The 12,671-nt window shown below is 32.8% G+C and overlaps 1 protein-coding gene across 6 annotated transcripts; it reads right to left on the reverse strand.

Moving 5' to 3' along the window:
- Nucleotides 1-1,072: 1,072 nt before the first annotated feature.
- On the reverse strand, nucleotides 1,073-12,457 carry LOC120454889 (ATP-binding cassette sub-family D member). Of its 6 annotated transcripts, none has more exons than XM_039640526.2 (9): nucleotides 12,320-12,457; nucleotides 7,600-8,270; nucleotides 7,446-7,544; nucleotides 7,250-7,389; nucleotides 7,016-7,188; nucleotides 3,171-4,033; nucleotides 3,017-3,106; nucleotides 1,454-1,579; nucleotides 1,073-1,393 (listed from the first exon to the last, which is right to left on the reverse strand). In XM_039640526.2, exons 2-9 carry the CDS (start codon nucleotides 8,199-8,201, stop codon nucleotides 1,294-1,296), a joined length of 2,193 nt encoding a protein of 730 aa, XP_039496460.1. In that variant the 5' UTR covers nucleotides 8,202-8,270; nucleotides 12,320-12,457; the 3' UTR covers nucleotides 1,073-1,293. The 6 variants fall into 6 exon arrangements, with proteins under 6 accessions (XP_039496460.1, XP_039496462.1, XP_039496458.1 ...); XM_039640528.2 differs by having other exon boundaries at nucleotides 12,332-12,427; XM_039640524.2 differs by lacking the exon at nucleotides 12,320-12,457 and adding an exon at nucleotides 12,015-12,182.
- Nucleotides 12,458-12,671: the final 214 nt, after the last annotated feature.

Genomic DNA, 12,671 nt, shown 5'->3' on the forward strand with positions numbered 1-12,671 from the left:
AAGATCTCCAATTTTTGACTTCTCCTGGCTTCAAAACAAGCAATTGCATTTTTCACGTTGTTGCCTATATATATATATATTCAGGCATGCTCCGGTAATCGTATTTTTTTTCGAATTCGATTTGGGCCAAATCTTACGATTTTGTTTTTAGCTGCTCTGGTTTTCACAATATTTATACCTGTTACTCGTAGAGTAAAAGGGTATACTAGATTCGTTGAAAAAGTATGTAACAGGCAGAAGGAAGCGTTTTCGACCATATAAAGTATATACGTTCTTGATCAGAATCAATACCCCAGTCGATCTGGCCATGTCCGTCTGTCCGACTCTCCTTCGCACTTTCACTAGCTAAGTAACGGGTTTCGGATAGTCGAGGAACTCGACTGACAGAACACTCAACTTTCTAGCTTTTGTAACTGAGATCTCGACGTTCATACGGACGAACAGACGGACATGGCCAGATCGACTCGGCTATTGGTCCTGATCAAGAATATATATACTTTATATGGTCGGAAACGAATCTAGTATAAAAAGGCATTTTTTTCTTTTCATTTTGGCCAGACAAAAGTGCCCGTTTTACCAATCGAAATATTCGTACAATTTCGAAAACCGGAGCACCAATTAAATCGAAATCGTAAAATTCTTACGAAAATTCTTACGAATTCGATTACCGGAGCATGCCTGATTATTTTTTTGGGTGTGTTTTCAGATCCACACTATGCGGAACACTCCAACGATAAGTTTATGTAGCCAACGTTTATCTAGGTCGATAATCTAATTCACTTATGGGACCCACCATTTATAGACCGATGCATCCTAATAGTTCCTCATCTCGATAGATTTCAACTAAACTAAAATACGCAGCGACACAAAAAAAATTTTTTAAATATACCTTTTACATCAATTAACTGTAATTACAAAAAACGTTATGACGTTATAAAGTCGAGAATGGAAAAGGGGTGTGACACAATCCTGTTTTTTACCCTTACGATTGATATTGATATTTTTTTATATAACCATGTTTTATTATCACCCACCCCTACTCTGTCCGGCTGTATTCAAACATATATACCCGTCGTTGTTCAATTGAAATAATTTTTAAAAGTACAAAATAAAAGGAGTTTAAATTATTATAAGGACGTAAATGTAATTAGGATTTTGAAGGTCTGACGCTTATACATCGGAAGACTGTATTCCTTTACTGTTGTGCCTACGATCTTGATAAGTACGATTTTTGGAAACTGCTATGGTATACAAGCTCCGGTTTGCCGAGACGAGTTAAGCATTTAGAAGGTATTACGATAGAAATTGATCCTTTTGTTCTTCATCTCCATCCATTTTTCTAAACTGCCAGTTTCCCAGGCCGTCAAACTCCAAAATATGTGTGTGATATTTCCTAAAATAGTACAAATTTGATTAAATTTAGGAAACTTTTTATAATATGGAGTCATCTTACCATAAAGTAGGCCTGTGGGTTATGGTTAACAAAGTAATTCCCATTCCTTTAGCAATTTCATAAATCGAGCTTTCAACATCTATAGATACCGCACTCGTGCATTCATCTAGAAGGGCATACCGCGGTCTAACGGGAAAAATGTTGTTTTAAATGGAGTTTTTTCCAACTTATAACCTAATGGTTGGTTAACCTTAAATTATTTTTTACTTTCCCTTCGATTGTTTCTTAAAGTAGCAGAGAGTATTATAGATAATCGGAAAGAACTGCCTAAGAAACATAGAATCAGGAAACGTCAAAAGTTCAGATCTTATAAAGCTACGCATTTTACCATTTATTCATTATACCTGTTACTCGTAGAGTAAAAGGGCATACTAGATTCGTTGAAAAGTCGAACGAACGCGATTTCGACCATATAAAGTCTATATATTCTTGATCAGAATCAATAGCTGAGTCAATTGGGCCATGTCTGTCCGTCCGTGTGTCCGCTTGTCTGTCCGTCCGTATGAACGTCGAGATCTTAGGAACTATAAAAGCTAGAAAGATGAGACTCAGCAGGCACACTCCAATAACATAGACGCAGCGAAAGTTTGTCGATTCATATCGATTTCCAAAAAAATACTTTTTGCCACGCCCACAGGTTTGAAAAATATTTTGATATTTTTTCATTAGTCTTGTAAAATTTTTTTTCGATTTGCAGAAAAAACTTTTCGTCACGCCCACTCTAACGCCCACAAACCGTCAAAAACTGTCAGTGTGGAAATATCTCCTTCGCAATTCCACTAGCTGAGTAATGGGTATTAGATAGTCGTGGAACTAGGGTATAGCGTTCTCTCTTGTTTTTTTTTTTTTTTCTTTCCGTCTATCGTAGAGTAAAAGGGAATACTTGCTGAGAGCGCTTCGTTTCCATGTTCGTCTGTCCATTAGTTTGTCTGTCTAAATATGATCTCAAAAGCTAAGGGCTAATGATACTTAGCAATTAAATCCTAATGAAAGATTTTTTAAAAAGCCCTCAAAAACGGATCTAATTTCTTACGCACCATACAAAGTTTTTCGACAATATATAATTTTGGATTTAATTTAATAAGCATCGAACGACTATTTCACCTAAATAGCTGCTAATAAAAACAGACTTTTAAATAAGGTTGACCTGCGCAGATAATGTTAGAAACGGGCAGCTGGTGTAACTAACAGAAAAACCTACAACGAAATATAATACAGAAAAACCTATAGCAAAATATACTACAACTTTGTTAAAAAATGTTATTTTCAAAAGATATTATTCTTGGTCTCATTGAAATGCAGTAGTAGTAGGAGCGCTTTGTGCGAATTATAGTGGGTGTGGCAATATTCTGAAACTTATGCTGCGTCTTAACTTTCTATATGCAATATTTTCTGGGATCCCTACTTTAATAAGGACAGACGGGTCAACGGACAGATGGCCATGTCAACTCGGCTATAATACTTAATAGGTCGAAAACGATTCCTCCAACCTGTTACATAAAATAACGATACCATATTACATAACCTGAACCGAATATGTAAAGAAAATAAATTCATTCATACTTATGGTAAAACAAGCGAGCTATCGCCATACGTTGTTTTTCGCCACCGGATAATATATCCTTCCAATCACGAACAACATCGAAGCTATCCCTGAAAATAAAGACGGAATTAAACGTTCCTTACTCTTTCATATAATTAACTAAATATTATTTACCGTTGAGCAATGTGCTCCAGACAGACCATTTTCAAAATGGATCTTAGCTCGTTCTCAGTTATATGCTTGCGTTTCATATCTTCCCGCGTGTCAGGGTATATAATTTGATCGCATAGGCTCCCGATTGACATGTATGGACGTTGTGGAATGTAAAACATACATGGGACGTCTTTCACAGGCCTTGGTATTTGCAATTCCCCTGCGTATATTGGCCAGAGTCCACTTAGTATTCTAAACAAGCTCGATTTTCCGCATCCATTCGGACCAGTTATTAACAAATGCACACCAGGTTCTATGCACAATGTAAGTTTTGGTACAACTATATCACAGTTGGGTGTCACCACTGGCACTGCACGAAGGCTTATTGACATATTTTCGGGATCATCTGAATAGATTATCCGACCCTTTGCTATTGGTTTGCCATTACGAAACTCAATAATACCGTTCGACAGATTTAATTCCATTACACTTGTCTTGCAATAAACTCCGACGGCAGTTTCCTCAAACACATCCATCATACCAGCCACCCTAAATGTGTAGCCAGCAAGCGACACGATTTCTTTGTAAGAGGACATTAATCGCTCAATAGCATCTGCTGCGGAAATTAGTAAATTTCTGGCAGTAGTTAAATATTGAGTGCGTTCGCTAACTCGCGATTCCGTAATGACCGTGTTGCGAACGGTTTCAAGTCCTACGTCACTTCCTGTCAAAATCGGAAGTGATACCATAATCATTCCAGTACCCGACCAAACATATTTCATAAAAAATTGTTCAAGCATTATAAACCAAAGTTTTTGGTTAAAAATTGTAGTCATTTGATTTACAAGGCGGTTGTATGCCTGCCGTAGCTGCTGCATCTCCACCTAAAATATACAAATGAAAAATTGATTAACATATGTATGTATATTTGTATATAAACAAGTCTCTGCTTCAACAATATTCGGAAGAACCTTTTCAAGTGTTTTTCATATCCAAGTATGTATATCTACGCAAGCCTAGCTTTGAAGCCTTTTGTTTCAAAGCTAAAAGTTAATTTTCTCTAAAAATGCTAGTATGGTATATATTTAATGTTTTAAAAACAAAAAATAAATACATTTTAAAGAAAAAAATTTTATTTTGTCAATTTTTTATCTAAAGGATCAGCTAGCTAAAATATGTGCACTTTTTGTTCAAAATAATCATTCAATTTTACTTCATTTAATCTTTTTGAAAAATAATTAATCATTATGCATTCATTTAAAATCATTTCAATGTAAGGGATTGCCCGCCATACAATTTTGTACTGCGCAGCGACTGCGCTTGAAGCCGCGCGTTTTTTACGCTGAGTTGAAAGTATCTTTTGCCTTGGAAATTTACTAAAATGACCTTTCATTAAAAAAAATATTTTAGTGCGCCTATTATTTCTTTTCAAGTACATATATAAATTGGGAAATACTTATATCGAATTACTCGAGACAAAAATATTTACTTTATAAGGACGTTAACGCTTCTATCTGTAGCTGTTCTGATTTTCTTAAACTTTTCAACGAAGAGTACTTAAGTATCAGGTATAACCAAAGACATTATAATAATAAGATGCGTAACGGCCATACAATGGTTTTGCACTATGCAGCCACTTTTTTGGTGACGACCAAAATTGCTCTCTTTTCGCTCGCCTAAAATCGTGAGCGTTAAAATCTAAAAATAGAATTGTCTTGCTTGTATGAGTAAAAACAATAAAGGAGATCGTGTGCATGTGTGCGCGTGCTTATGCTAAGAAACAAATTTGATTAATGTTTTGGTCAATTTCGATTCGTAACTCTTATGGTTTGAAAGAAGTTTTTTATACCCGTTACTCGTAGAGCATTTCTTACCACCCATAATTGCGCGCTTTTTTAAAAATATCAAAATAAAATAAAATTTAATTGAATCTTATTTGCATTTTAAATACTGAAAATTGGTAATTTTTATACTAGTAATTTGACTAAATAACTATAGTAAATAATTAAAATGTATATAAGGTAAATTATTAAAACTACTGTAATTTAAAACAAAGAATTTTCAAAAAAAAAGAAATTACATTTAAAATATTTCATAAAAATAATTCATAAACTAAAATATTAATTATAAAATAAATAAAAATATGGAAACTCTTTATTGGAAAATTGATTTCATTGATGCACGAAGTGCGGACATAAGCACCGAAGAATCATTGACGTCTTATATTTTTTACACGTCGCACGCTGAATACTCTAATGAAAACTATTCTAATATAAAATCATATTTGAAAATTATTATGCATTATTAGGTACATAGATTGTGCTATTATTATTTCTATGTTGAATTTAAATAATTGTTTTGTTAAGGCAATGCAAAACTAGAGTTTTTAAGTGGTGGCAATTTATAAAAAATAATATAGATTTAAGTTTAAGAACTTCTAAAATGAAGGGCATATTTTGTCATTTTTACAATGCATGTGCATACGTGTGCACCAATACAGTGCACTATGGGGAATTCGACCTGTTTTTTTGGCATAAATTAATATCTCGTAAAATATTTAAGATACGATGATAATTTTTTTGTCTATTCTTATACACACCTTTGCAATCAATTTGGCAAAGTGGGCGTGTCGCCGCCTTTGAACAACCGCCCACATCAGCCCCCCGCCCCCCTATCTTTACGATTTTTTTTTTCTACCCAATATATTCTTCAGTATCTATTTTAACGTTGAAAAATAAGACATTTTTATTTTTCATTTTGGTTCGTCATAAGGCCAGAGCCGTTTCAGTAGCAGTTTTCATATGATGTTCAACGGGCCTTGCCTTCCGTCCAGGCCGGGTATTATAAAGCTTTTTATTTCATTTATTTATTTATTTTTATTTTTCATTTATGCAAAAAAGTGTTATGAAACATGCCATAAGTTACCTTGATTAATTTCAAGAAGACTGTCGTCGATATGCCCAACAATGCGTGCGCCACGCTTCTAGGAGGGCCGCATTGAAAATTGAGAGGTTGCTACCTAATAATTTAATTTTCGCGAAAAGTCGCAAAAATTCGCAAATGAAACCTATGTGTTCTAAATAGGGAATTAATCACTCTACAGCATGGACTAACACACTTACTAAACAAATTTGAACAATTTTTTAAAACTCTATTCAAAGTTGAATTTTTATTTTCAAAGTTGGACGAGAACATCACTTGATAAATATACAAATTGTTAAGTTAACGCGCACGAACTAAGCAACATATTAGTAGAAACACATAGTACACACCTCAAGAATGAGTATTCATTTCAAATTTGACGGGTTTAGGCCTTGTGGTTCAAGAAATATTAATTTTAGTAAGCACTAAAAAAAGAAGCTCTCCGATGGCATGTGCTTTGTGTTTGCAACAGCTGACTTTACAGCTGTTAATTTTAACAGTGGACTGTCAATTTAACATTTGCGTTACAGATTATAAATCTTTGATCAATTCTTAATATGTTAAAAAAAAAAAATTTCAAAATTTGAAACACTTTAAAAAATACATTTATGCCAAAAAAACAGGTCAAATTCCCCATAGTGCAGTGGTCACCTGTCGCTGTATGCGTACAAGAGAGCTGCTGGCTCTAGAGCTCTCCGCTCTCTCCGCTCTTCGAGAGAGCCTGGAGCCACTTGAAAAGCCACGACGAAAAAATCGTGTGCAAAAAAATCGTATGGCGTTACGCATCTTGTTATTCTAATGTCTTTGGTATAACTATATCATATAACTGCCATAGTAATTATCGGACTATTATTTTATGTAGGAGGTCAGTTATGAACTTTTACATTTACATGTACATAAACAATTTAATCTTTGTTCTAGGGTCTAGAGAAAGGTAAACTCACCTTATGACCTCCGTAAAAGGCAATTTCTTCCGCATTTGTTATTATGCGCGAATGTATGTGTCTTAGATACCCGTATCTATTTGCCTCTTCCGATACCAGCTGTCCAAACTTCGGTGAAACTATTCTTAATATATGGGCTGTTAGGGCAATAACACCGATTGATAAAGCTGGTCCTGAATATTGGAAAAAAGTAGTCAGATATGCATATAACATAAACAAAATAAACAAATTAACCAGTTATTATGTTAGCTTTCATTTTTCTAGACGATCTCATTAGTGCCAAGCCAATTAGCATCAGATCGAAGCATGGTTTAGTTAGGCTACTATACAAATGAGCTATAGAACTTGCGAACACAGAAATATCTTCCGTAAGTCTATAAGAGAAATAACCTTATTAAATGTTTTAAACCTTTTGAAATTTTAAAATTACCTGTGATCCGCGTTTTCAATGCGTCCATCCAAATTTGATACTCTGTAGTAGTTTTGGTTTTTAAAATAGAGCCGATATGAGTGACGCACAAGCCGAGTTCTAAATTAAAAATGTAATCTTTACGTTATCTTAAGTAGTCAAATGTTGTATTTACCGGAACGCCAGAGACAGTTTACTTTCGAGAAACCGTATCATGGAATTAACAAACGTAGCAGGAATAGCAATTCCGAACCATTTGAGCAACACTAGGGCAAATTGCTTAATATCTTTTCGAACTATAAATTTAACAAGAGCACCCTCCAATGCGGCAACATAAATACTAAGAAACGTTCGAGAAATTAAGCAAAAAGTATGAATGCTTAGTAATCCTGTTTCATAGCAAATGGCCTGAGGAATCATTATTTTTGCCAACATTTTTAAATGTTTTAAAAACTCCTTGTTTAGTCCAGGCTCAACAAAATTATTTGTAGTTTTTTTTTTAAGCTGCTGGGCAACCAATAACTTTTCGGCCTCTGCAAGCTGGAAATCCTCTTCAGCGCTATCTCTTTTCGTTGGTGAAAGTTTGCCATTAGTTTTTCCTTTTTGGGCCCCTACACTAGACGTAGTGTGCACGTTTTTAACGTAAGGAATGGTAACCTTAATGGTAAGTGCTAGTATAGCACTAGTTACAATAGCATAGCTAAAAACGTTTTTTGTAAACCCATTATGTTCAAATTTTTCTGCAATCCGGTCAACATATTTCGAGAAAACACTCATTGTAGAAAGTTTTTTTTTTCTTTGACGTTTGGATATATCGTTGGTCAAAACAGTTTATGGAAAATTGGTCTGAAAAATAATAAAAAAATATATTAAATTAGACAAAGCTAAGAAAGAAAATAATCATATTTCAATAAAAAAAATATGTTTTCGTAATACTGTAGAAAAATGTAATTGTTTTTTCCAATTTTGTTGTTTGGTATATCAACAAATTGGCAATAAAATTATGAAGTATCAAAAATCAAATTATGGGGGAAACAGCTTTTGTTTTTTGCATAGATTTGAATATGCAACTTACTTATTACACAAACTAGCTCGTAAATATAAAAATGTAAGCCGTAATTTCTTTTGCCTAATTTAAAACAGAAAACAACACTTAAATATTATAGGAGGCAACAAAAATACGGTCCGTATTCGGCACGCTCTTATATTAAACTAGTTAATCAGGCTTTTAAATTCATATTCTTAATAGAAACACGTAGAAATTGATAAGTTCCCAAAACCTTTGATAAGAACCACTTGTTACCATTCCGGATTTCTTAAAATACCTGTCATAGCATAATTAAAAAAATTTATTTCTTTTATATGTTAAAAATTTATTAATGTAAGCAATTTAATAAATATTCAAAAAATTCTTATGGGCGAATATTTTTTTATACATAGCTAGGCCAACTATTAAATAAAAACTAAACGACACATAATAGACCTTTTAATCTAAAATGGTTTAAACGGATTAGATAAGTATTAAAGTCATGCATATGCACCTTGTACCGTCACAAGAAAATAAAAAAAATAAATTATTTGCGGCAATTATTGGCTAAGAAATTTTTTTAAATATAATGTAAAGTAAAAGTGTACAAGGAAATAAAAAATAAAACATAACAAAATATATAATATTTTATGTATTATAATATTATATATATCATAACATAATATAATATTATATATCATAATATATTGAATACTATAATATATATATAATATTATATATATGTATATATTATACAACCTACTATATATTTCCGTAATGTTTATATATTTATTTATCTAAGTTATCGATATTGTATATATATTTCACTAAGTTATCGATCAATCCTATAGTATATTTAACAAATTCCGATTTTTATAAGTACTGTACACAAGCACTGAAAACGAAACAACGATTTTTAATTATTATATTTTTTTCATATTTGTCCGATCCGATTCGATATGAATCATTTACAACATACCAAATGTTACACTCTAAGAGAGGCGTTTGAGAATTGGGAGCATACAGTTACATACATTTTAAGGAGTCTAATTAAGCCTACCAGAAAAGTACTAAGAATGTAATGTATTTATCAAAATCTGGCATTTAAGATCACGCAAAGGAATTCTTACGAGATGCCCGATGACAAGAAGATTACATTTGCCGGACGAAGTGTTTAATCCACACAAAAGTTGAAAGGTACCAAACAGACTTATTAAAGCCAGGAAGCAAATCAGTATCAGGAAGTGGAATTTTCCAATTGTGCTTGGACAAATCAGGAAATGGTGGAAGTTGAATTAGAAGTCAAACCAGAAAAGTATATTTCGCGCAGTACAGATTACATTACAAGCAAAGAAAATAATTAAGAATTCGAAACAGTAATTTTACAATTCTCTATTTATAAATGTATATGGATTGCCGTAGAATTTTCTTTTCGAAGGTATAACAAGTATATAACAAATAAATTCTTATAGCACAATAAGAGAAAATGAAAATAATTAAAACTTTTTAAAAAGAAAAATATGTTAATAAATTTAATGAAATGTCTTTGAACAAATATTTTTCTAATAAGTCAAAACATGTAAAATAAAGCACCTATGATAACTTACTGATTAATTCAAACCAACACTGCTAAAATAAAACAACTAATGTACAAAGAATAATGATAAGTAAGCGGAAGAGGACTTTGAAACTACGTTATCGTTTTATTGACTGTAACTAAGAGCTGAGTCCATAACAATTAATATTTTCCAAACAATACCACCGTGGACGGCAGTCCACGTAGTGACGATGAGAACTGAGAGTATGGTGTGCAAAGAGCTCAGTTTATATATTCATCGCTTTGGAATAAGGGATTAGATCAGAAAAAAATGGTTTATTTCAAAATGACAGTTTTTGTTCCTTTCTTATTTTGTCGATATTTATAAAATATTGATCTCAGCAAACTTACGTATGCTTTATTTGTACGTTTTAGTGATTTTTCAAAAATGGTCATATTGATTTGTTTTTCATTGGAGACCTTCAGATATCAAACTCCACTGAATTCACACATATTAGAATAAACAATCTTGCTATTCCTCTATTATTTTATACATCCGTAAAATTTCATTAGTCGGATTACAAAATGGTAAAATATTAACTAAAAAACTAAAATATTAACTAAATTAAATCTTTTAAAATTGTCAAGAAATATATTGGTATTTGTTAGTTTTCGAATAGTAAAACTCTCTACTACTGAAATATATAATGGAAAAAAATTAATAAAGCATTTCGTCGATCTAGCAGTCGTTTCGTCGATCCGTCCGTATGAACGCTGTTAGTTGAGCTAGCTGACATAATTCAGGCATCAGACGTGTCTACTTTAAGGCATATTTTAATAATTATATGCGCCAATACTAACGGCCACTTACATATGTATATAAATATATTGTTATACCCGTTACTCGTAGAGTAAAAGGGTATACTAGATTCCTTGAAATGTATGTAACAGGCAGAAGGAAGCGTTTCCGACCATATAAAGTATATACATATATTTTTGATCATGATCAATACCCGAGTCGATCTGGCCATGTCCGTCTGTCTGTCCGTCCGTCGAGATCTCAGGAACTATTAAAGCTGGAAAGTTGAGATTAAGCATACAGTTTATATTGCCACGCCCACTCTAACGCCCACAAACCGCCCAAAACTGCCACGCCCACACTTTCCACTAGCTGAGAAACGGGTATCAGATAGTCGGGGAACTCGACTCGCGTTCTCTCTTCTTTTATCTTCTTTTTGTTGACCCGGCTATATTATACTTACTTTTATACTTTTTTTTATACATTTCAACGAATCAAGTATACCCTTTTAATATTCGAGTAACGGGTTTAATTATCGTTTTGATTTCTTTTCGTTTTTCAATTTTTTGAGATTGATCTTTGAGCTCTAATGGATGTTACAGAGCTGACATGTGAGAAATATACAATCGTTTTTATTTATTTCAGAATTTGTGCCAATATAAGCCCGAGTTCCTACTTCCGAAAGAAACAGGAGTACATATATACATATATGTACATCATATGTGTACATCATTTGAAGCAGAAAAATTATTCAGAATGAAGGAGGAACGTTTAAGATTCATGCCCAATTGTAGCAATGAATTGGTGAATAACAATTCGAAATTTCTGCGAATGAGGAACAGAAAATAAACGCATGTTGTATCAGTACAACCAACCACATCGAGCAGATGAAGTACCGAAAAATTAAGAGCCGTTTTACACAATCCTAATTAGTCGTTTCAGTGGTTCAAAGTACCATCTGAACAGCACGCAGGCCGATATAATGCACTGTCAATTAATGAAATTGCAGTTCTTTTGACTAGCCTATTTAACGGTCGAGATCTACAGAGATAAAAAAGCTTTACAAATAACAAATTCTTTCCAAAATTTTTCATTTTATATGTACGTATGTATATGTGTACTTTATGCACAAGTATACAGAAAATTTGTACATATAAGTATAATGCAGAATTGGATTTCGTAAATCAATATTGTTTCCCTAAAGATAAAAAAAAAATATATACATACAGACATCTACTAGCACATTTTGTTGGACAAATTCCGTTGCAGTTCAGTTGCATATCTGCTTTAAGGCAATGCTGATTAACAATTCATACTAATACAAAAACCCGTAAAGAATCTAATATTATGACCGAACTTTACAAGAGCTTAAAGCTTTTTGTTTTAAGTAGAAATATGTACATATCAATATGTACGTGCACACTAAGTATGTTTGCTGCTTTGAGCGTTTTGTACCATTTAAGATACATTAAACGGCAAGATAGGGTGGAAAACTAAATGAAACAGCCGTACTTCTTATTATAAGTACATACAAACATATGTACGTCTTGACATTAATTGTCCAAATGATTGTCCACAACATTTTAACACGTTTAAACGATAGTTAAATAATTGGTATATTAAAAGTAATTGATCGACAAGTCATAAGTTGCGAAATGCTAGTTTCGTAGTTTCAGATTATCCATATATAAAAGAAGCTTATTAAGTGTATATATTTCGATGTGTGAAGATAGCGTCGCATGCTGAGGAACAAACATATGTACGTCTTGACATTAATTGTCCAAATGATTGTCCACAACATTTTAACACGTTTAAACGATAGTTAAATAATTGGTATATTAAAAGTAATTGATCGACAAGTCATAAGTTGCGAAATGCTAGTTT

Source organism: Drosophila santomea, chromosome 4, assembly GCF_016746245.2.
Source record: "Drosophila santomea strain STO CAGO 1482 chromosome 4, Prin_Dsan_1.1, whole genome shotgun sequence".
Taxonomy (NCBI): Eukaryota; Metazoa; Arthropoda; class Insecta; order Diptera; family Drosophilidae; genus Drosophila; species Drosophila santomea.

Bases quoted from the DNA above. Each gene is read 5' to 3' on its own strand.
- LOC120454889 (XM_039640526.2), bottom strand. From the start codon at position 8,201: ATGAGTGTTTTCTCGAAATATGTTGACCGGATTGCAGAAAAATTTGAA. The intron at 7,390-7,445 runs GTAATTTTAAAA...TTTCTCTTATAG, and splicing joins ATTGAAAACGCGGATCACAG to ACTTACGGAAGATATTTCTG. The intron at 1,580-3,016 runs GTATGAATGAAT...TTTTCCCGTTAG, and splicing joins GCTCGCTTGTTTTACCATAA to ACCGCGGTATGCCCTTCTAG.